This window comes from Diadema antillarum, unplaced genomic scaffold (genome assembly GCF_040938485.1).
Source record: "Diadema antillarum isolate AM-2024a unplaced genomic scaffold, OU_Dant_1.0 scf00000111, whole genome shotgun sequence".
NCBI lineage: Eukaryota > Metazoa > Echinodermata > Echinoidea > Diadematoida > Diadematidae > Diadema > Diadema antillarum.
This window is the reverse complement of record NW_027271000.1, coordinates 2239647-2265620: the sequence shown is the minus strand read 5'-3', so window position 1 is coordinate 2265620 and position 25974 is coordinate 2239647. Positions and strand designations below refer to the sequence as shown.

General features: G+C 38.2%; 1 protein-coding gene and 1 pseudogene across 1 annotated transcript; one reads left to right on the top strand and one right to left on the bottom strand.

Annotated features, from left to right (window-relative positions):
• Nucleotides 1-1045: 1045 nt before the first annotated feature.
• LOC139719512 (uncharacterized) lies at nt 1046-4883 on the top strand (annotated as a pseudogene).
• Nucleotides 4884-9518: 4635 nt separating this feature from the next.
• Nucleotides 9519-24717, bottom strand: LOC139719511 (uncharacterized). Its single transcript, XM_071630929.1, has 7 exons — nt 24661-24717; nt 20716-21038; nt 19420-19569; nt 17096-17311; nt 14576-14771; nt 11984-12666; nt 9519-9718 (listed from the first exon to the last, which is right to left on the bottom strand). Exons 2-7 carry the CDS (start codon nt 21020-21022, stop codon nt 9519-9521), a joined length of 1752 nt encoding a protein of 583 aa, XP_071487030.1. The 5' UTR covers nt 21023-21038; nt 24661-24717.
• Between the last annotated feature and the right edge of the window lie 1257 nt (nt 24718-25974).

Here is a 25974-nt window from a genome sequence, read left to right as displayed (position 1 = left end):
CTTTTTTCCTTTATGATTCGTATATCATTTCAATAATGGTTTGACACATTAATGAAGTAAGTCAAAAAGTCACAATCTGATTTTACATAATAATCCATGTATCTATATTCATTTGTAAGCTGAATATTGTACAATTACATTAGTGTTGTTTGGTGCAAAATCAAAGCCTTTTTTTTTTTACTGATACATGCCTAATTCAAAGATAGAATGTAAAAGTGTGGTCGAAGCCAGAAGTTGCTTACAGACTCCATGGTGTGATGCGAGAACTTTTCATTGCAAGTTCAGACTTTTGAGCTGTTCAAGTCCAAATGAATATTTCTAAACAAGCTCATGACTGCAATTGTTTGTATTGTTTCAATGTTTGTTATTGCTAGATAAGAAATTTGACAATTGAATGTTTCAAATCTATTGTTATATAGTTATCAATTCTTGCATTTACAGTTGTGTGTAATTAATATCTATTGAAAAGATGAATTTTTAACATTTATATAGATTTATTGATGTATTTGATATATCATTAAATGTATAAATGTTTAGAAAATACTTTATAAGAATGCAGGATTCGTTTTATGTGCAGCAGTATCAAATGTACTAAGCTTACAATTAATATCTAGTGATGAAGAAGAAGCAAGAACGAAAGAGCATGGCCGTACGTATCAAGGGGAGGGGGCAGAAATTTCGAAAGTGTGTACTTTTACTTTCGTACATAGATTTGTCAAAAAATTACCCAAAAATGTGCACCGAATTGATCAACTTTAACTGAAAATGATAAAATTCTTCGCACCCTCGCTTACAGGGCCCACGTTATTGTAGAGAATATGCCACATCCCCCCCCCCCCCCCCATGAAAACGTACGCCCTTGAGGGATGATCGGTCATGATTGAGGAATTATGAGTGATTCGTACGAGAGCAAAAGAGCAAAAGAAATTAGGAATAAAAGGATGGAGATTTACACAAGGAGAGTACAAAATAATAACTGCGCGAACTTGTAAGTTACTTGCAGTAATACTTAACTTTTTAGTATCATCCCAGGAAAAAATCCATAATGACGAGGTAAATTAGATTACTTTGACAAATAAATAACCAGGGGTAAACAGGCCAACATGCTGTTAACCCTTAAAGTTAAAAAAGAAAATGAACTTGTTGTGAAGGCACTCCACTGGCGGATCCAGGATTTTCAAAAAAAGGGGGGCGGAAATTCGGCTGAATATTGGTGATGACTAAAAAAAAAATGTCATCAGCAAAAACGAGGGGGCCGGATCCCATTTCTGTGTGTGTTTTTATTACTGAAAAAGGGGTCATCAGCCCAGAGAATCCCCCTAACCCCCCCCCCCCCCCCGATCCGCCACACAGTATTACCAAATAATAGATGTCCCCATGCAAAAGTGTTAAATAATCTATTTAAAAAAAAGCAAAGAAATCTTTAATTGGAAGGATCAAAGACAGCTGTAATAACAATAGCCTACTAAATGATGATGAAAACAATGACAACACGCTTTTTAGAACAATTATAATTGTTCTAAAACTGGCTTGTACATGTATTATCTTAATTATCACTAAATGTATAATAATCATCACAACAATCATTACACGACAATTAATTTCAATTAATAAGTATATTGTTGATAAGCAGGTATAGGCCTAATAGTATTTGTATGTAAACACAATACGAAAATGAAATAGCGACGATTCGTAAATACACGCGTATTGCACGTTACCTATTGTACAGGCCCTACAGCGCGGGTCTCACGAACAGGCGTAATACTTACGTCGGTTCGTGAGACCATGGTGCGCGCAAGAAACGATGGGTTTACGAACCGACGCTGTGAGTTTGAAGACAGAAATATCGTAGATTTTTTGAATTCACACTAAAATTACACTATGGATAGGAAGAACAACTTCCACTCTCATCACCCTGTCAAAATTTTCACACACAAGACAGGAAAAGTCATTGAAAACGTTGTCTAAAACTTGTGAGATCTTTAAACGCGATTTTCTCAGAATTGCATTTTCGCTCAAAAACGAAATAGCGTCGGTTCGTGAAACCCCCGACGAACTGTTAACCTGTATATGTACGTTTAATTGTCAATCTATTTATGCATTTTTTCCCCTTTTGACTGTCTTACTGATATGTTTGTAATCATATCCGAATATTGATGTATGTATTTGTTTTTAAAGGGGATGGCTAGTAACTGATCAGTGGGAATCAGTGGGAATGCTGGAGGATGATTGTTCCAATCCTTGTGGGATTCATTTAAGAGTACATTATATATCTATTGTTGTGTGAAAATTATTTGCTTCAGAATGGTCTCATATTCAAGTAATGTGCAGTTTAATGTTTCCAGGTTAGCGTGCCTGGTCAGTGACGGGGCATTAATCTGCATATTACTTGAATATGAGACCGTTCTGAAGCAAATAATTTTCACACAACAGTATATGTACTCTTAAATGAATCCTACAAGGATTGGAACAATCATCCCTCAGCATTCCCACTGATTCCCACTGATCGGTTACTAGCCATCCCCTTTAATATGTTCTTGCTTTGGTGAAATAAAGAAACTTGAAATATCACATGTTTCCGAGAAAAGTGCACAGTCATCAATCAACACTGCACATACTATGCGCAACATCTTGTGGTGTCTCTATACTTCGCAAAATTCACGAGTGCACTGATACTCAAATTATTAAACTCACAAAATTTTAACAACTCACAAAAGTATTGCCTTCCGTAACACAAAATAATGCACTGCATATAATATTGCTCAAATCTTAAAAATCATCTCTCATTCCGTCACGCAGAGGCAGGTGCAAAATTGGCAGACTGTACAGAGGAAACAGAGGAATTAGAAAGGAAATTGAAACGGCTGTCAAATCCTGCAAAATATGATCAAAAATCTCGTGGTAAAACAAAGGGAAAGCAAGAATACAGTAAAAGTCACAAGCGTTTATAGGCAAAAGAAAAAAAAAGTCAAATTAAGGAAGCGCTGAAAGATGTGTGTGCCCCCGACATGAAACCGCACACATTCAATTTCGAAGATGAAGATGGAGATATTGTTACTGTACTCTTCGACAACCATGCATCTATTGACAAGGGGTTCCTAAATAAAACTAGAAATGTCGCTACAGCGACTGGTTATACCCCCGCCAAACAACATTTCATAAGCTCTGGTCAAAAAACTGAGGAAGTAGTTAAATCCGAAAGATCTTTCCTTGATCTTCTGCCATTAATATGCCGTTACCATGGCAACGTACTTTCGGGTACTGTCGAAAAATGCGTCTTGCACATCTACAACCAAAGGCACACATCTGTACCAAGTTTCATGGAAATTGGGTAAAAACTGAGGAAGTAGTTTGCAACACAAAATTTTCCATCATTTTGGCTCATAATATGTGAGCTGTTACCATGGCAACATACTTTTTGTCACTGTCAAGAAATGTGTCATGCTGACCTATATCCTAAGACAAACATTCAATATGAATTCCATGAGAATTGGAAGAACACTAATGAAGCAGTTTTGCCATGAAGCATTTTGCCCTATATTTTACCAATAACATGCCGTTACCATGGCAACGCACTTTTTGCCACTGCGGAAATATGTGTCTTGCACATTAACATATTCAGATGAACATCTGTACCTAATTTCATAAAAATTGATCAAAAACTGTGGGAGGAGTTCGCGACGCAAGATTTGTACCCATTTTTGCCCATAATATGCCGTTACCATGGCAACGTACTTTTGGGTACTGTCAAAAAATACGTCTTGCACATCTACAACCCAAGGCACACATCTGTGCCAAGTTTTATGGGAATCGGTTGAACACTGAGGAAGTAGTTCGCGACACAAGATTTGTACCCATTTTTGCCCATAATATGCCGTTACCATGGCAACGTACTTTTGGGTACTGTCAAAAAATACGTCTTGCACATCTACAACCCAAGGCACACATTTGTGCCAAGTTTTATGGGAATCGGTTGAAAACTGAGGGAGTAGTTCGCGACGCAAGATTTGCAACGGACCGACCGCCCGACCGACCGTCCGCTGATTCCTATATACCCCCTTCAAACTTCGTTTGGCGGGGGTATAAAAAAACATGGGGAAGAGGATTTAGATAATTTGATTTATATAATGGAAGTAGCATTACTGACAGTGCTTATCATGAAATGACACAGAGATGTAAAGAACTCCCAAGAACTTTTTCAGTTGTGAAAAAAACGTCATTAAATGAACAGTTCCTGTGAAGTGAGGTTGAGTATGAAGGGTGTACCAATCCATTGAAAAACACTTAATTTCAAATCTGAATAGAAAGCCAGACCTTATCAAGGGTGGTAAAGTTCGAATTAAGTTGTCTGGGGATGGGACAAGGGCAGGAACCAAAAAAAAAAAAACCAAAAAAACATCTCATCAATGTAAGCTATACAATACTAGATGAAAGCACGTGTGGATCTGAAAGGGGGAACTATTTGATTGCTATCGTTGAATGTCCAGAGACGGGTGACAGTATTCGCAAGTCCCTCAAATTTCTGATCGATGAATTCAACTCCCTCACCTCGGTTGAAGTAAATGGAGAAAGGGTTGAAGTTGAAAAATTTGTTGGCGGTGACCTCTAATTTCTGAACCAAGGAACGGGGATTGGAGGCTTTGCTGGTACATACTCCTGTGTCTGGTGCAAATGCCCAAAGTCGGAGAGATGTGATCTAACCAAAGAGTGGTCAATGACAGATCAAGAGAAAGGGGCACGAACTGTTGATGAAATAACAAATTGTTCACAAAAAGCAGAGGTCGAGCAAAACCAGGTACAACTGTAACACTCCTCCCATATTCACATCTATACCCATTTACAGAGTTGTTCCAGATACCCTCCATTTATTTCTTATAATATAGAGTTATGGATCAACTGGTCTACCAGCTTACCTGCAGACGTGTGATAATTTATTGTTCGACTCTCGGGAAATATCAATTTGAAGAACTGTTCAAACCTGATGCAGTTTGAAAAATTTGTCAAGGATCTTGGCATTCTGATTAGAAGTATGAAGTCAAGGAATCAAAGATTCAGGCCCTGAGAAGCGGCTCCAGTTTGCCAAGGAACAGCAGCTGCGCTTTAATTGTCTTAAGAAAGGGCACATGTTATCAGCATGCAGACTGAACAGGACCTGTTCTGTAGAGGGATGTGGGAAGAAACATACCAAATTTCTTCACCAACCCTAAGACAGAGGCAATCATTCGCCACTTACATATACTTTTGCTGAAAACCTGAATGTATTCTTTCTCTGGAGGAAAGGGCGGACAATTGATACATTTGAACAATGAATTTGATTTTGCTTTGTCACTACATAATAACTGCTTTGCACAATGACGTTAAAGGTTGTGTGTGTGTTGGACGAGAGTTCTAAACTGAATTCAGTTTTTCCTCCTATAAAGTGTTTCAATTTTTATCACCTCTGTTCTAACAAACAATGCTCGCAATTGTACACGTGTTATCTTGTTGGTGGTCCACATCTACGAGGGTTTGCTTTTATTGATGAATTTCAGAATTTGCATATTGATATGACGTTGAAATACATCCTTTTATGACGGTTATACGGATGTTAAATGTTGATAGTTGTTTAATGGCGCTTTGTAGTTTTTTGTTTGTTTGTTGTTGTTTTTTAACAGTACACTTCAGTTTTCGAAGATTCATACGATGATATGTTGAAGTGGTTATCAGGGTACTCATCTACAAGCGCGTAACTTTCGTTATCAAGTTTAGCAAATCATTTAGTATGGAAATTAAATGCATAGTTTGTGTTCTATGTTGAGGAGGACTTACGTATTTTGTGCTGTATCCAAACTTTAATCTTTATAAGAAGATGTATATAAGAAAGGTTTAAGTACGTATCCTTTGGTAGAAGGATTTTTAACTTCATTGTTAACAGTTTAGGTCTGTCTTGATGGGTTAAAGCTGAGTTACTTGAATTAAAAGTTTTGAAATTGTTTGGAAGAGAAGTTCTAATTAGCATCATTCACTGTGCCTGTATCTCATTATCTGTGAAGAGAAATGAACAAGTTCTAAACTAACATGGGGTTAGTTAGACATCTGTAACTTACGTCACTTATACGTGAATAAGAACCTTAATCTTTGCCATCTACACAGCTGTCACGTGTACTGATGATATCCACGAATCTCTTAACGCAATTTCGACAGTCACCTAGAAAAATTTCACATGTACCAAATCCACGATAGTCGTCTTAATGTTTCCACTTATGAAAAAAAACAACAACCCGATATTGTGTTTCATTGGCTACTCTATGATGTGATTTTGGAAAGGAACATTGAAGGAGTAATAAAATTCAAAATGCTCATATTCTATGAAAAAATTATTAATGCTTGATAAAGGCAGTATCGAACTTCAATTTTGTGCAAGTTAGTAATGCAATTGCCTTTTTTTACTTCTTGAAAATCCCAGCTGGTTCACAAAATTGCTGATATGTAATGTATGTTGCAGTAGTTAATTAACATCATCTGCTTCAACCATGTGTAATAAAGTTAGACAAAGCAACAATATTACGCAATTTTTTTTTTCTGGAATAAACTAAGGCATATTGCCATTTGCTTGCTTGTTAAATAAACCTTCGTGCTTACATTTTATTTTCTACGATTTCTGATTTTCCATCTGTGATGATTTACTGGCCTTGACCCGTCCTCTCATAATGTAGGCTTTTATACTATGCAATTCTTCCCAAATGCTATGTACCCTGTATTCTTTTTTTTTTCTTTCTTCCCATTTTCTGTACTATATTGTATTATATTGTATAACACAGTTTATTCATGCTGATCTATTCATCTATTTATTTTTTACATTTCACATGTTTAAGACTGTAAGAATAAGCTTATTATGTCAAATAGGCATCAGAGAGATGGTTGAAAACAAGACACATATCGAGCTCTTTGCTAACGATTGTCTCCTATTGTCTGCAGAAGAAGGCAAAGGCACAGCTGCAGCAGTCTGGCCGTATCAGTATGAACCTGCTCCTTGACAGGTCGATGGGCTTGAGAAGGCCGAAGGGGACAGCGACAAGATGCACTGGAGAAACATAGATGCCTCTCGACTGGAATCAGATGATATTGACAATACTTCCAACCAGGCGCTTGGAAGGCTATGTTGGCCGACGCTTGAACAGAGGTGGCATTTGAACACTTGTAAAACAGTCTTCATGGCGGTATGCCTGCATACGTGTAAGAACTCATTACACCCCTTGGTAACACATACTCATAGCACACAAAATGCAAGTAATAATGGTCTAATAATTCCACAAGTTAAAACTCCAGCAGGAAAAAAAGAAATCGTTCTCACACTTTGCTTCATGTCTTTGGAATCAGCTCTCCTCTGAAGTCTGAAATGCCATCTCCCCCTAAACATTTGTAAGAGCATACATAGGCCCTATATCACTTGGGATTAAATTCAGTTATTTTGATATCCCTATATTATGTATGGGTATCATCCTATTTCAAATGATGTGAATTTGAGTATTTTTATCATCAAAGACTTATTTTGCACTTTACACACAGCATCAACATTGTTTTGATATTGGGATGTATAACGGATGTCCTCGATTGGTCGCTTTGTGTATGTTGAATTAATTATTGTATTTGTTATTCTGTTGCAGGGCCCCCAAGAATAACAGTGTATAAACCACTGATAGGGCTACCCTGGGTAAAGAATACTGAATATATTAATAAAACTAAATAATAAATTTGTCACACAAGTCTCAATTTGCATAATATCAGTCATGAAATGTTGAGATATATAATATGCATACACACCCATAACAGCTAATTTGACATATATGTTGCAACGTGTTTATGTCTACATAAAAACAAGGAAAAGTAGATATTACGCGGTGCGTAATATATGTCCCCGCCGGAAGTAGCATTTTGTAGCAAAATGTGCAATGTAGGTAAAAAATCAAGGTCAAAGGTCAAAATTCTGTGTAAAAGTTTTGAAGCCCTCACCTAGTGCCATCACATAAAGCAAATGGAATCGAAATCGGGTTAGAAATGGCGAAGGAGTAGCATTTTATAGCCAATGTACAATACAGGTCAAAAATCAAGGTCAAAGGTCAAAGAAGGCAAAGGTCAAAATTCTGTGTAAAGTTTTGAAGCCCTCACCTAGTGCCATCACATAAAGCAAACGGAATCGAAATCGGGTTAGAAATGGCGAAGGAGTAGCATTTTGTAGCCAATGTACAATACAGGTCAAAAATCAAGGTCAAAGGTCAAAGAAGGCAAAGGTCAAAATTCTGTGTAAAGTTTTGAAGCCCTTACCTAGTGCCATCACATAAAGCAAACGGAATCGAAATCGGGTTAGAAATGGCGAAGGAGTAGCATTTTGTAGCAAAATGTACAATATACATGTAGGTCAAAAATCAAAGTCAAAGGTCAAAGAAGGCAAAGGTCAAAATTCTGTGTAGAAGTTTTGAAGCCCTCACCTAGTGCCATCACATAAAGCAAACGGAATCGAAATCGGGTTAGAAATGGCGAAGGAGTAGCATTTTGTAGCAAAATGTACAATATAGGTCAAAGGTCAAGGTCAAAGGTCACGACTGAAATTCTGTGTAGAAGTTTCAAAGCTCCCATGTAGTGCTATCATATAAAGCAAACAGAATCAAAATTGGCTCATAAATGACAGAGAAGTAGCAAATTGAAGATTTTGATCACACACGGACGCACACACGGACACACGGATGGACGGACACACGGACGGACGGACGGACGGACACACGGACACACACACGTACGGAGCCCGTTTCATAGTCCCCTGCTCGAACTCGTTCGGCGGGGACAAAAAAGTGATAGTACTACAATCAAGAACTTATAACCTTTGGCAAGAGTATTAAAGTATCCATCTCATAAAATTAAAGGAAAAAAAGAAAGCAAATATCTGGTACATCATGTGACAAAGATTTGTGCATCTATTCCTGAGGATATATATCACTCTTATGCTTAAAAATGCCATATAAAAAAATAAAAAATACCCGCCACAAAGAATACAGCACGACTGGGAGTTGTATTGTCTGCCACAGCTTCACCTGCTCATATTCTGACACACAAACCTGATTGCACAGCAGCGCCAGTTGTTCTTTGCCCATTTTTTTTTTTTTTTTAATCTCTCTCTGAGAACTTTAGCCAATATGATGATGAAATTTAAAGATGTTTCAATCTATTCTCGTTTGGTTTTACACAGACCGTACATATAGTTTTAATACTGAAGTTGTTGTGAGGACAAGTTCTGGTTCCATCCTTTTCAATCACAATCTCCATAACTGTGATATCCAATCGTACGTCTGTATGTTTTCATAAATATTTCTTGCATACTAGTATCAATATCAAAGAGTCTGCCATGTATGGACTTTGTTGAGAAAGATTTCAGACCCTTATTCCTTTCCTTTTAAACTGGACAGTGCTCCATCATCTGGATGTTTGATGACTGGCTAAATGGCATTTTAATAGAGCATCACCAGAGACGAAGGGTTGTCAGGTCAGCCATGCATGATGTAATCTTGCAAAGGCGGAGGGACAGGCAGTTGGCCGGCCGATCTTGATTTCTTGGCCAGACGAGGGAAGCTGATGCACCTACGCACCGCCACCCTGCACAGGTGCGACAGTGAACGAGGAGTTTCTGAAGATTGAGGTAAATAAGGACGGCGATGTGAAAGTGGCGGTGGAATACCGGGTTTCACTCAGATCTGAAGGAGCATGCTTGTGAGAATGATGAAGCAAAGACCATTCTTGCAAATGGCATCTTACCTTGCACCAGTATGCAGCTAAACTGCCTAAGTATTCTAGTAAAAAATTATAATAACCTACTGTAAAGCAAGAAATATTCACAGCATAAATTTTTTGTGAATTGGAACCACCAGCCTTTTTTGTGGCATGAAATGTTCGCAAATTGCCAATGGTATTCAATGTATGGTGAAGCCAAGAATTTGTGCATGCATTTTATTCGCGAATCTTGGTTCATGAAATTTGCAAAATTAAACTAGAAATGTCGCTACGGCGACTGATGCCTCCGCCATAATGCATGATTCTCCCAATAGGTGTATAGTACAATGTCTTCACAATGTGTGATGACAGTTCACTTTCCACGAACTGGGTTTGCTATAATTGTCTATTAAAGAGTGCAGGTACACATATTTGGGGAATTGAAAATTTTTACTTAACTTCTGACCGACCTTATTATAAGTTTATGCATTGAGTATAATTTTCAAGGTATGAAGAAAGAGTGTAATTACAGTACAAAATATATATATTTTTTCATTTAAACCTGACCATTGACCCTTAACCTTTGACCTTTGACCTTCTGGCTGGAAATTTCCAAGAGAATCTCCATTAAGTAATACATGTACATATATTAAATTTTAAAACTAATAATGCAATCATTGCATATACTAGTATATGAGGGAAATAGTAACATTTAGGGGAGTTGACCTGGACCTTTGACCCCCTGACTATTGACCCATGACCCCTAAATTCCCTAGATAATCCCTGCCAGTCAGTACATGCATATGTACCAAGTTCCATGAAGATACATTGAACCATTTGCGAGAAAAGTGATATTGCAACATTTTCACCTAACCTTTGACCTTTTGACCTTTGACCTTATGACATGAAACTCTCTCTGGAGAATTTTTACGCAGTAGTACATGTCTACACTAAGTTTCAAGAAAATAACTGCGGCATTGCATAGATATGGGGGAAAAAGCAACATTTTTAGCATTTGACCTTGACCTTTTGACCTTTGACCTCTTGTCAAAGTCACTAGAATCTACTCAACTAATTGTCCCATCATACATCATCCTTGGACCAAGTTTGGTGAAAGCTGCTTCATCCAGTTTTGAAGTATCACGTAAACAGATACATTTTAGGAATTGACCTTGATCTTTGACCTTTGACCTCTGTCCGATTTCACTGAAAAACTAATCAAGTAATTGTCCCATCATACATCATCCTCCAACAAAGTTTGGTGAAATTTGCTCCTTACAGTCTTGAGTTATCACGTAAACGGATACATTTTCATGATTTGACCTTGACCTTTGACCTTTGACCTTTAGCCGATTTCACCCAAAATCTACTCAAATCATTGCCCCATCATACTTCATACTTGGACCAAATTTGGTAAAATTTCAGTAAATATTACTCAAGTTATCGCGTAAACGAAAGCGGACGGACGGACGGACGGACGTACGGACGGACGGACGGACAACCCGAAAACATAATGCCTCCGGCACCACTTCGTGGCGGAGGCATAAAAATGCAAACACTTCTGGTTTTATAGTACTTTCTACTTAGAAATGCACTTTTAACAAGTTTTACAGCAGAAATTCCTGAAAATACACAATATAAGTAGCACATGATATTGTGATCAATGAAATTCAGAGTCAGTATTACATCATTTCCTTCTTTCCAGACATGACAGACAAATTAACAATCATCAGAGTTCAGGGGAAGGCTTTATGTTATTCCTCACTGAGTGCTCTATACATGTGTGTATAAAACTGACCAAACTGACTTAAAGGGTGTGTACAGTTCTGGTCGAGGTGAGGATTTAGCTTTTAACGTTTTGTGAGATATTCAGAAACCACTCTATGAGATGTCAAAGAGCATGCAGTTCTAAGGGGTATTAAAAGTTTATTCGATGAAAATCGGTTTTGAAATGACTGAGATATCCAAAAACAAGGTGAAACAAAGAGATCCTAATACAGTTGTTGCATGTCGCCTTTTATTATTAGCACTTTTTTTGATATCTCAGCCATTTGAAAACTAATTTTCATCAAATAAATGTTGAATCCTTCTTAAAATTACATGCTGTTTCATATTTCATAAGAGGCTTTTCATTATCTCACTTAGGAATGTTCAAAACATGAATCCCCATCTCAACCAGTGCTGTACAGTCCCTTTAATTTTCAATAGTAGTCTTTTCAAATATGAGTATGCCAATGCTTACATCCTCCATTTTGCATAGATGTATGATGTATAAATATGTACCTACCTGCACGGGACCCCAAGAGCTTCAGCAGATACGGAGATCTTGGAACAAAGTCAATGTATGCCCACCAAGCCTCTAACACCTCTGCAAAAGTTTCTTCACATTCGTTCTCTTCCAGCATATCAAATGGTGCTGATTCCATCTCGAGTTGGAGTCCAGCATTCATAATGAGGGTGAAGTTTGAGGACGGTTGCTGCCACACACAAATATCTTCTACTGGAAACTGCACATTGGAAGCTGAAAGATTCACATGAGTGAGTTCGGCGCACCTTTCTAGGAGAAGTCTCAGTATGGTACATGTACTACTGTTCACAAATGCCACGTACAATGGACAATGATCAAACGGGGGACAAAATGGCATTCCTTTGCAGAGCGGGGATGCTCCTTTTTCTAAGAGATATGTCACCATTTCTTCATTGTCCAAAGCCCATGTGGCAAGAACTGGTTGGGCTTTGTCAGATAGGCGGTATTGTTCCAGTTCATCTGATGGGAGTTTCACTCCAAGGTCTGCATCAAAGCCACTTTCAACTAAGCACTTAACCATGTCCATTTGGCCAGACGCTACAGCTAGGCGCATTGTGTTGTCATTGGACATCAGTTCCTTGTAGGATGAACACTTCTCTAGCAGTACTCTTAAAGACCTAAAGAGGGATTGCAAAAGATGAATCAAGCATTTAATTGATTTTAATTCCATGCAGGTTAGCTAATACATATGTGAAATGTAGTCTCTGACTGGCTGGTACAGGCTATCTTGTTCAAGCTTCTCCCATTTTTCCTCAAACTATTTCTCTTAATGGCCTACAGGCTCAGGATGGCATGGTTTTGAAAACTCAATGTGAGAACTTCTAGCATTGACCCTATAAAGCTGAGGGGTGGGGGGGGGGGGGGGGGGGGGAGGGTGGGGAGGGGGCACATTGTGTTCCCTACCATTATTTCCCCTGCTGTTACTCTGTCCGATATCACTGGTTGCCACGACAACAATAAACTGACAACCATGTCAGTTGGACCTTGCATGTTTTTCTGTTTAAATTCCAGTTACAGACTGTAACAACATAAAAGTGAATAAAATGGGGTTTTATATGCTGGAATTGCTGAAGGACCAAAATATAAATCATGGTTGTTAATGATCCCCGACACGGTCTTCTCATTATTACCTTTATTCTTTATGTGACAAAGAGGCATCCAAATAATAGATATAAAAGAAATAATTGAAAAAAACAGTATTTTCCAAAGATTTACCTGTCATCTTTTTATCATTTTGAATCTTTCACACAAGTTTTGCCTTTAGTGCCCATACATATGTATCAATGTTTTTCTCATATTACCAATCTGCACACTCAAGATTTCCAATATTATGGATGTATGAAATGTGATACCTACATTGTATACATGTCTCTATGCCAAACAATAAATCACAGGTCTAATAATTTCTTTACATTTCAATGAATAATGTCCCATGTGGTGACCTTGAGAAATTTAAACCATAACAATACCAAGTTTGAATTGCTCTTTTTTTGTGGCATATGTGAAAGTGATAGGTCTAATGATAAAACCATATCGAGGGAAAAACATAATCTTACGGGTTTAGCATATTTTCTAACAATTTCTTTATAGTGAATAGCTCCCCCCCCCCCCCCCCCCCCATGGGTCATCATGAAAAAGTGCAAAGGCAGGGTCATGTAGAAATTGGGTTGCTCTACAAATGTGCCAATATCAAGGTGATGCATCAAACAATACAGAAATTATGAAGAAAAACATGGTTTCAGCTTATTTTCTATGCATTTCTTTTATATTGTAGTAAATCATAGGACCCCCAATGAGTAACCTTGAGAAAGTTCAAGGGTCCGGTCAGGTAGCATTTGAGTTGTTCTACCCATGTGCCAAATATGTCAATGATTCATTAAATAATAAAGAAATTATTCAGGGGACATAATGTGCCCTTCCCCCCCCCCCCCTTTCTCCCTAGGAACTTCAGAGATTTAACAAGAGAACTGCAAGAGTTCCTCTAAGTTCACTCTATCTCATTTGTATCTTAAATACCACATTCAGTTGCATTCAGAAAATAATTCTGTATCCGCAGCAGAAAGCTACAATATGACCCTGAATTCTGGAAAGTTCTACAGGACAGCATGACCATTACTTGCTCACAGTTTGACCAAATCCACCAATTTTCAGCACTTCTTGCAAGCTATTGGCTAGCAGACTTCTGCTGTTGTGATTCCTACTTACAACAACAGCAAGTTATTGAAGCATCAAATGCACAAGATGGATTCAGAGTAATACCTTTCTGTGATAAAGAGAAGCTAAGAAGTCACAAGTATTATGGATCAAGTAAAAGACCTATAACATCTACTTGCACATCATTTGTGAAACTCTATATGCTTTAATAAAGCAAAGCTCTGAGTTATACTCTGGAGTTTATTGTGCTTGTATACTAACGTAACCCTGATGTTTGTCACTAAACTTCGCTTATTTGTACTTTGTAAGGTAATGTCACTAGTATGGGACTTTGTCTCAATGACAGGCCGACTGTTTACGGGCATCACTTACGCCGAACATTCCCTAAAAACAGCATCATCAAGGAGTGTGACTCTCGCTGGGGCAATACAGGTAGCAGAAGACTTAGGATACGTAAGAGGATCAGCACCCCACTCCAGGAGAGTCCTCACAGCATAGTCATTGTCATCACACACAGCAGAGTTCAGTGGGGTATGGTCATAGTTGGCTCTAACATTCACATCCGCTCCTGTAAATGGAAGAGCACAAAAAAGATATACTAATGCCAAATGTGGAGATATCCAGCTTTCTTTATAATTGAAAGTGGTTTTCATAACTACGACTTGTTGAAATATGTGTACACACTTAACTGTGTGAAGCTAGGAGTTTCAGAGGTCAGTACTTTCTCCTGCATCAGCATGGTTTTGAAGACGTTGTGTTTGAGTACTGTATCTGGAATGTTTGTTTGCTGTCACCGTTATTTCTCTGATGTCATTCAATGATTAAAACATAAATCATTTCTGTTTTACTATTTAAGATAAAGTCTTAACGAAATGTTCAACAAAAACAGGTTACTAAAGCGATTGTTCAGAAGTACCTCTATGATTGCAAATGTGACCACCCAGCTCACAACCTGCAAAAAGTTGCAGACTACGATTCTATGTAATGGACCAAAGTATTATTTCATTTAGGTTGACATACTCATTTTTTTTTTTTTTTTTACAATTTGTCTCAACTGGGAGAGTAGTCTTTTCTCTACCTACTGTCAAAATTTGGCGGCATAAAAAAAAAAAAACGAAATCAAGACATGGGCATTTTTTTCTGGTCCATATATTTTCGGACAGGTAGTGCTCTCACTGGAAAATAGAACGTCTTCACTGATACTTCTGCACAGTATGCCAGAGTGACCTTAATTTCATCTGTTGAGAATGAAAAGGGAGTTAAGTTATCTCAAACACTATGGGTTTAGTGGCAACTTAACGCCCTTATCATTCCCAACTGACGATTTTAAATCCCCTTTTCTCCCATTTTATGAGAGTGCACCTACCAACTTTCCCTTCTTGCAATCACATTTAGAACTAGTTAGGATCATCCAATTTTACTAGGTTATGAATAATTTTTCAGCTTAGAGCTCACTCTTTTTGTTTGTTTGCCCGTTTGTTTTTATTTTCCATCAGACAAGATGGCTGGATAGCCCATATTTAGCTGCACTAGCAGGTCTTCCATGGGGCCAAGTTGTGAGTACTTGGGGCAGACTACTTCACCGGGGTATGCACCCTGCTCTTTTCACTGAATGAATGAAGGGGTATATTTTACGTATGTGAATTGTGACTCTCTCACACATGGGACTTCAATTTCAAGTCCTATCCAACAAAAGAAAGTTCATTTTGGCCTACTTTTAGTGGGTTTTGAGCTGGTCAGTTACAAAAAGAGGGTGTGTGTGTGAAACAAGACACATTAAATTGCTCATCTTCAACAGGAAACAGAAGACAGTCTCCACGCCAGTGCTTGACAGCACTGAAAACGATACAAGGTGTGCCAACAATTATGTTATGTAATTCAAAACCAAAATGGCAACATAAAATATCAGGACAGCAACCTCTATAAACTCACATTACTTATTTCTGAACTGATGTCACAGTATGAGACTGAAATCATTGGCAACAATGTTGATTGACTAATGTCTAATTGCTGTTAATGCAGTTTTCTTGAGGCGATTTAATTTTTGCAAATTTTGTGAGTTCACAGACATTCATAAAATAATGTCTATATCCTAACTGTGCTGTATATTGTCTCCAGAAATCCCATTCTTTTCTAGTGAAAATATTTACATTTCAGGGGTGAATCCAGGAATTCCGTAAAGAGGGGGCACCTCCACAAAATTAAAGGGGAGCATGCACCCCCTTTTTTTTTTTTTTTTTTTTTTTTTTTTTTTAAAGCAAAAAAATTAAGGGTGCCTGGTGCACTTCCCCCTGGATCTGCCACTGCATTTCTCATTCCATCATTGTGGTTCTTGATAATGAATTCAATTATTTGCCAAATTGTCTCACAAGTCCCACTTTGTGAAATGGGTCTTCTCTCTTCTCACAGCCACAGCCATCTCAGATAAGATTATCTTAAGAACTTTATTGCAACTGTCTTTAATCATCCGATACTGCCTTAGAGTCAGGGAAATGAAGACATTAATATAGCAGAAGTCTCATAGCTCACTGATGATTTTATGACTTTTTGTTAAAGGGAAATTTACACCGAACATATAGTGGTACAAAATATGATGGCAGTGATTGCAAAAACATCAGAACGCATGAATGAAGTCTAAGGAAATTTGTCAATCTGTTCATAACTTGTGAATTTTTTGTAAATTTTTTTTTGTAAATTTTTGGTAAAATCCATGTGCTGTCATCACTAAATAAGAAGGCTACAGGAATTCATGGTGTCGCACTAACGAAATAATTATAGAATGTACATGTACATGACGTATACACCATATGGGCCAAATTTTCTTTAGCCTTCTGCATGTTGTTGCCTAGTCGCTAATACTAGTATGACCAAGAAAGACTGCATCCCACAGACCTTTATCTAGGAGCATTTCTAGGATGATCTTGTTCCTAGGCTGTATGATCCTCCATTTCTCCTTCCACCTCAGGGGGTCCAATTGCCGCATATTTTGCCTCCCCACTCCACACTGCGCAGCACTGAAGAGGGCTGTGAATCCCTTGCCATTCTTTTCGTTCACGTCCACTACTTCCAGCAGCTTCTCCACACATGCCACATGACACTGTTCCACAGCTACATTTGTAGGAAAACAAGACACATTTACTGAAGTCGTATTCCTTAAAAGCAGTAACAAAGAGCAGTTTATGAACAGCAGAATCTTACCCTACAATGTGCCTACTACATGGGTGTCAACCTTCTCAGACCTAAAGAAAATGGACTGATACACAGTAAAATCACACATTCAACAGGTTAAAAAAGAGAAATATACATATATTATTCTATAAAATATAATTAGGATATGATAAATACAGCATCTTGGATCAGAAATGCACATATTAATCATGAAAGATCAAATAAAACAAACAAAACATTTTTGTACTGTGGGTACTGCATCCTTTTTCAACCTGCAAAATTCACTCATAAACAAGGATGCTAACTATGCTGTCAATTTGTTAAAGGAACTCAAAGCCAAATCATAAACAAGGCCAAATCCACAGTATCCTCCGAACTCTGTTCGGGGGATACAATAAGGATTGAGCGAAAGCAGCAATACTTGTAGAACCAGAGAGGTGTTAGAGAAGGAGTGGAATATCTTTGCAATTTGTGCAAAAATTACTTAAAAGTTCTATAGCAAGACAATTAAATGCTTAGCATTTCACTGGCTTTGATGTCTCATGCTTCAAGCTGTTGTTCTATAGAGTTTGGATAATATACAGAGACCAACGAGAAGGTCCTTGATTTAATTTTTTATGTGCCACGTTCGCACATCCGACTCAGTTGACGGCGTGCCAACTTTGCATATTCTGCTCAAATGCACAAACCCGCCAAAACCGATCGATACATCGCCAAATGCGACAATACAATGAACGCGTTTCTCGTGATTCCGTTCCTCTCACATTTAGCTTGCATTTTATGTGGTGATTGACGAGTAATCGGGTGTTCCCTATTGGATTTGTGTGTAAATTCTAAGTTTCTCCCACTGTTTTGTGTGCAAAAGTCAGGCCTTTACAGTAATGGAGCTACGGGTCGTTTGAAAGAAAATCAGTTATAGATTTGACATGCAATTTACATCAAAGCAAAGCTTGGCATTTTCTCTACAACTTTGTGCGCTACATGTCCAGCTCAACAATTTTTTTTTCTTTTTAAAGTTACATAGATTTGAAAAACAATATGTTTTCTCAAAGTATGACTACGTTGGTGTCTCAGAATAATGTGGCACACAGGGGGTTTACATCATGGCACCCAAAGAGGTAAACAACTTTAAGCTGTATTTCATAAGAAATGTTGTACAAAAAAAAAATACTTCCAAGTTGTTGTTTTTTTCAAATCTTCTTGTTATCAAAACCCCAGATTGACAAAGGGTATTAGTGTGAACTCATTAAAACAAGTTACCGTAACTCTCTTGAGCACATATATTATACATAATTGTTAAACAAGCTTAGAACTTAATGTTAAATCTTCCAAAAATAAAAACTTAATTGCCTAATGCATATTTCTGCATGTTTATTAGCATTTTAGTTTTAAAGAAGTACAAAGTGGCACCGGAAAAGTAAGGCAAGATTTTTTTTTTTTTTTTTTTTTTTTTTGCTCGTCAGCTAATCAATCCATGAAACACTGAAGTGGCACCAGAAATATAAACTGCCCCCAACCTCACTTTTAGAAATGCAGTGCCGGCCCTGTGTTGTATAATGAGTATGAAGTGTTAGATTGCTGAATACTCAGCACAGGTGAGTAAATTGCTGTCATTAAGATTTAATAATTGTTTCCACAAATTTGATATTCCTATCATTAATCTGCTTGTTGAGCTCTAGGCACATTTTTTTATTTCACTTAAGTTATAAACACTAATAATGTAACAAAATATCTTTAAAGCTTTTGCAGACTGCAGTGTCTTAGAAGCAAAAAAATAAACAAAATTGAAGTTGCATTAAAATGATTGTAAATAATGATATCGTATCAATCATGTAAATTAGACACGTATGATGATGCATTGCTTACAAACCTACTGAAATAGTTCAAAAGTTTCCTCTCTAGCACTTTTGTTCACATTAAGTGCTCACTCCTTAGCAATTTTCATTCTGACCAAATTTCTTGGCTTCTTGGAATTTTGTAAGAACTATTTGCAAATTAAAACAAATTATCCTTTTATAAAACTACATGTAGTTCAAGACTGGACTTACCTATCATCAATGGAGATCTGTCAGTGTAATAAGTTTCCCGTTTGCTTGGGTTTGCTCCTGCTTTGAGAAGAATCTCAACAACAAGGGGGAGCCCTCTGGAGGCAGCCATGTACAGCAGCGTCTCCCCATCATCATTTGGCTGGTCTAGCACTGCGGTCACATTGATTAGTAGGAATGAATAAAATTTGATGCACTTGATATTAAAAGTTTCTCACTAGGGTTCATGTTACGGTACTTCATTATCTTGTTTAACAGGTATGAGGAGGGATATTTGTGTTTGCTTTACATGCATGTAACTAGATCAGTTGCTAGAAAATTTGATATATTGAATCGTTCTGACACAAGTACCGCCGGTACAGTATTCAGTTATTTCAGTGATATCCTGCACCTACTTGTACATGATGCACTTGGGCAGTATGATTCTGGTCAATATATTACCACAATAGGAAGTAACCTACCAAATTAACACATTGTACAATTAGGTTTTTCCTGTGTATAATGGCAAAATATCATTTAACCAGTAATAAGAAATAAAGCATCCTCCCATAGATCAGTGACAATGCTAGAGGGAATACAGAATACGGCATGGATACTTAGTGTGTGTGAATGTCTACATTGTACTTCAAGCAAGTGGCAACTGGTCAAATTACGAAGTCCCACTACAGTGTATTTATGAGAAAGGGTCAATTTTGCTATCTAATTTGTATTAACTGCAGATTCTGAACCTTGGGTTTTTTCCCTTGTAATATTTCGGTTACTGCTCTGCAAAAATAAAACAACCCAAAACACACTTTCTCTCTCTCTCTCTCACACACACACAAAAATAAAAGCATAATTCCTAGCTACAAGCAACATATGAATAAATAAATTCGCAAATCTGAGACTACAGAGAGAACACAAAGCTGCAAGACTCTTTCTTCTCATGCATCCTGCGATGAAAATAAATCATAAAACTGAGCCACTTGAGGCTTTGAAACTGGTTTCTTTCAGCTCAATACGACCCAACTCAACACAAGTTGTAGATCCATAGTCCTGATAAAACTGGGTCCCTCCTGACATACACGTAGACTGAAAAATCTATTTGTCCACAGGAGTTTTATAACATTTTTTGACCATCATACAGTCCTCCTTCGGAGGGTATTCCGTGAAGCCAAACGAGTGTCCACGGAACATAGCCTCGACGATAAAATACAGACTGATCTTTCGGTCAGCTGACACTGTTTACGTAATGTTGAAGTGGAATGCAATCTGGTCAGCTGACACTGTTTACATAATGTTGAAGTGGAATGCAATCACCTTCTGTGGACAGCTTCTCAAGACTTGATGTCAGGTCAATACTGTTCCCCAATGCAATGGCATTATACACCTTGGTCCATGCTTCGGTGATCTCTGGTGGATACGCTTTCAACTCCCAGGGTACATACTTGTTGGGATGTTCATCCTCATAAGGAAGAGGGCTCAGCGGCGAAAGGCAGAAACTAGAGTCCTCTGAATCAGGTGGACTGGCCCAATCGGCCTGTTGTTCAAGATCAGATCTTGATCCTCCTCCATCGTCGGAGTCACCACGATCCATTTCGATGGTCTGGTCATGTACTGCTTGCATGTAGTTCAGTATTTACCTGGAAAAGGGGATGCATTATAAACTGATTGATGCTTTTCAACATCTGCAAGTAAAATTACAAAATGCTGAATTGCTGGGCAGGGAATTTGATCCAAGTCTAATCAAGGCACAAATGACAGCAATGCTGTTCGAGAGCTAAATGCCGTGTGACAACAGCTGTAATTTATAGATCATGGGTCAGCTATGAAATTTACTTGTACTTTTAGCCGTACTTGTGATCCTTGTGTCCTTGTGATAAATGCAACGTGTTGGGGAAGAAAACAATCTTCTCAGTTAGTTTTGTCTTAACACACACACACACACACAAAAGAAAAAATGGTTTATCCAGGTTTGAATTTCGCACAAACATACATTGTAACGCAAACATCTAGACTCTCTGAGCTCTATGGCGCTGAAAAGTTCCCATTGATCAGTGATAACGCTGCCAACTCAATACCTTAAAGGACAAGTTCACCTTCATAAACATAAGGATTGAGAGAATGTAGCAATATTAGTAGAACACATCATTGAAAGTTTGAGGAAAATCGGACAATCCGTTCAAAAGTTATGCATTTTTGAAGTTTTTGTGCAGTAACCACTGGATGAGAAGACTACTGCAATGTGTGAATAACTTAGATGTCACATGCGTACAACAATATAAGGAAAATATAAAGAGAATTTCACAAAATTTCATCTTTTGAAAAAAGTACACATTCCCCCGACTCGTTATCGACAAATGTTATGGGTAATATTATTCCCCCTGCCTTTAGAAAGAGGCAAGTCAAGTGCTCTTTTATTATGCGAAAAAAGTGAAAATATGTTGAATTTTCTTTACATTTTCTTTATACTGTTGTACGCATATGACTCACAAGCTGTAGTAGTCTCCTCATCCAGCGGTTCCAACACAAAAATTTTAAAAATTCATAACTTTTGCATCGATTGTCCAATTTTCCTCAAACTTTCACTGATGTGTTCTACTAATATTGCTGCATTCTCTCAATCCCTATGTTTATGAAGGTGAACTTGTCCTTTAATAGCAATTTTCATAAATTAGAATCTACATATGTGACCCTGCACCACAAAACATACAAAAAGTCGCCAGACATGAATTTTTAGTGAAGACCATATTCTGAAAGAGCAGACTTTAACCCTATAAAGCCCAAGGGGGGGCACATTGTGCCCCCCCTACCAGATTTTCGTTTGCCACTCCTTCATCCTTACTCCGATTTCAACCAAATTTGGTGACTTTTCCTAAAATCTTATTGCGAACATTTTGATATATAATTTAGCTATATTTGATGTTGCTGGTTGCCATGGCAACCATAAACTGACAACCATGTCAGTCAGATTTTGCATCTTTTTTCTGTTCCCATTTCATTTAACAGCATTACAGTGTATGAAATGGGTGTTTCTTGGCTGAAATTTGTTGAAGAAGCAAAATTTGAAGTAATCATGGTCCTGGAAAGTTTTTCTTATTATTTCCTTTGTTTTCATGTGACAAAGGCATAAAACAATAAATATAATAGAGATAATTGAAAACAATAATATTTTCTACAGATTGCCCTTATATTTTGAGTTATTTTGATTCCTTCACCCAAGTTATGCCTCTAATTATTATTAGTTTATCATATTATCAATTTGCAATCTCAAAATTCCACTATTATGCAAATATGAAATGTCATAACTATACATATACCCATCCCAAACATTTCATCTCAGGTCTCATAATGTATCACTATGTTGATATGAATAGCGCCCCCATGTGGTGACCTTGAGAAATTTCAAACATAACAAATAATACAATTCCACTTACTTATCATTTGTGCCAAATATGAAAATGATTGGTCTATAATAAGACATATATCATGGGGATAAGGAAATTATACTGAAAAATCATGTTTTTAGCATATTTCCTATGTATTTCTTTATATTTTTGTAAATAGCGCCCTCCATGGGTGACCTTGTGAAAGTTCAAATGTACGGTCATGTAGAGTATGAGTTACTCTACTCACGTGCCAAATATGATGATGATACATCAAATAATAAAAAAGTTATATGGGGGGGGCACAATGTGCCCCCCCTTGGGCCTGCGAGGGGTCAAAATAGCTTGGGCTTAATAGGGTTAAGCTTTAAAATGATATATAACTCAAATCAAATGGACTCTCCTAACCTATCTAAATATTGGAGAGAAAGCACGAACTCAGGAAAAGTGTGATCTGAGAAAAGAGGCTCTGAAGTACCGGTACAGTGTCTATTTAAGTGCGTAATCTTTACCAAGCCGTGCTGGCTGTGTGATGAATTGGACAAAAAAACATGAAGTAAACCACCAGAGTAACAACAATAAAGGGATTATCAGATTAAACTGAAATTCAGCATGCCTCATTAACACATTTATGTCCATAATTAATGCCATCTTTCAAAGCAGTAGCGTTATCCTTTCAAAAGTTATTAGAGTTATTAGAGAAATGAAAAGGGGACTCTCAAGACACACCTAATCACAATATTCTACCAAAAATGTTCGAGATAAACTGCTACAGAAACATACTTTCTTTATACCTATTTTATGATCCCAAATTTTAGCAAAATGTAAAAGAAGACTTGTTCTTTCAGAAAATATGAAAAAGTCAAGATCGGGTAGGTTGGCCCAATTCAGTTATTTTTAGTCCTCACGCAAAATCAGTATGTGCAACTTTTGTTCGTTTTGTGATGCACGGTCACATATATATTAAAGCTTTATACGTTATAGAATAAACCCTAACGTCAATACTCTATAGACCTCTAGCATCTACACTAGAACAAGATCCAAGGTCTATGTTTATAATCATTTTACCCCCCCCCCCCCGCCCCCATAATTCTGAGATGTAGAAAATGGTTCCCTTTTTTTTGTGTGTGTGACTTAGTACACTTGTAGATTGGCAAATTTTAGAAAGCGCAACCTTTTCTCCCGCTTGGTTTCCTTCCAAAGATTTAAGAACACTTTGATTGACAATTTCTCAAATTCCATCAAAAATGTGTTTTTGGGATATTTTTATTTGAATTCTATAATGCAAGGGCATCGAAAACATTAAGGGGAGTGCAGGCAAATATAATATTTTCCCCTCAAAATGCATAAAAATACTCAAAACAAAGAATTTTTTTGGCTTTTTTAAAATAGAAAACTGCAAATATTTCACCCACTGCATATTGTACACTGGCTGCAGTGATGGATGGGGTGGGGGGGGGGGGACAACCCTTTTGGGGTTTTTTTTTCCCCAAAATAGTAGTATTCATGAAATTAACATAAATATAGTTTGTTTGTTTTTTTAATCTCCCTACCTTGTTTAATAGTGTGTGATGTCAGCCAATTGAAGTGGTAACAGAAAATTGCACATGTCATTAAAAATGTAGACTGCCCCCTCCCCCCCCCCCCCCCCCTGGAATTCCTGGATTCGCCCTGGCCTCTGCTCTGCACCATAGAGTGCAAAATCTCCCTTGTAGGGGGGGGGGGGGGGGGGGATACACCCATCCTCCCTCCGCCCCTCGTACCTTTCAATTCCACAACCAGGTTTGCCACCCCCCCCCCCCCCCCCCTTTCATGAAAAATGAATCAACATTCAACAACTCTGATGAGCCGAGTCGTATTATTGATTGGGAAAACACACTTGGATTTGTAGGTACAGTGTCGTCGAGACGTCCTGGATGGGAGAGGAGGGTCGATGTCTTGATCTCAATTGAGCGCTGTGAGTGTGAGTCCGGTCTTCTAGCACAAATTGTTGAAAACCTCAGTCCTCATCACGCCTCAGCTCATCTCATCTGTCAGGTGCTATGCAGCCGTGCTGTATATGCACGTGCCTGCCAATGCGCGGATATGCCCGTGGATTGTGGTGGTGGAGCTTCGGATCGATCGAACGGGATGCGCCTGATGGGTCGGGGGCCCGGGTGCGCTGCGGAGGCGAATGAGTGCTAGCCAGCCATAATCCTATCCAACTGATTCCAAGCCACTAGCCTATCGCCCGTACACGCTAACGGCTTTAACGGTCTGCTCTTTGCAAGTACATGAGTGTTGTCGTCACACAGCACAAAGATAACTGTCACCTTCAAAAGAGGTTATATCCTCTTTGTTGCCCAAGGGTATCACCCTTATGGTTTTCTTTCGAACCTACCTGCGCAATCACAGGAAACCAAAGCGAACGCGAACGAGCGTAACACGTTGATCATGACCGTCGCGTCGCGTCGCTCGCTGTTCGTTCGCGCTGTGCATGTGTATGTCGTCGCAGCGCGCGTTACCGTCCGTCGCCTACCATCACACATGCAATATGCACGCACACCGCGCCGTAAACCTTGGGTGTTTAGCGTTGGCGTTGTATACATACAGCTAGCAAAGAGCGTAACGTTAGACGCTGCGTGCGCCTGCGCCTAGCGCCTCTCGTACATATACACACTCATTGGTATAAAATTTACAGTCAGACATGGCTGAAGAAAACGATTCAGTCGTCGTTTCTATGCTGGATGTTCTAGAAGAGGGTAATGAACTCGAAGAGGAAGCAGCTGCCGTCCTAGGTGACAGCGATGATAAATGTTGTACATACCCCTTGGTGAGTTAGCAAGACATGATTAACCCCTGATCAAACGAAGTTGCTCCCGAGTCTGCTTCCAGTGCTTGCTTTACCTACACTTTACTGTAGTCCCACCTATCCAAATTTATGCCGCAGTTAGATATACAGTTAAACTCGCCTAAGTCGACGTCGCATATGTCGAATAATCGCGCAAGTCGAAGATTTTAAAAAGTCCCGATTTTTCCCCATTGACTTACGTGTATTAATTCACTCACAAGTCGAATTTTTTAAGTCGAATATTCGCCTAAGTCGATGAAATTCCAAGAACACTTTCACGGAAAAAACATTGAATTCACTGTGCCTAAGTCGAATAAGATTTTATTGTGTAATAAATCACAGTCAAAATCACGAGACGCCAGT

Bases quoted from the DNA above. Each gene is read 5' to 3' on its own strand.
- LOC139719511 (XM_071630929.1), bottom strand. From the start codon at position 21,022: ATGCAAGCAGTACATGACCAGACCATCGAAATGGATCGTGGTGACTCC. The intron at 19,570-20,715 runs GTGATTGCATTC...ATGTGACCGCAG, and splicing joins TGAGAAGCTGTCCACAGAAG to TGCTAGACCAGCCAAATGAT. The intron at 14,772-17,095 runs GTCTGTGGGATG...TTCCATTTACAG, and splicing joins AGAAATGCTCCTAGATAAAG to GAGCGGATGTGAATGTTAGA.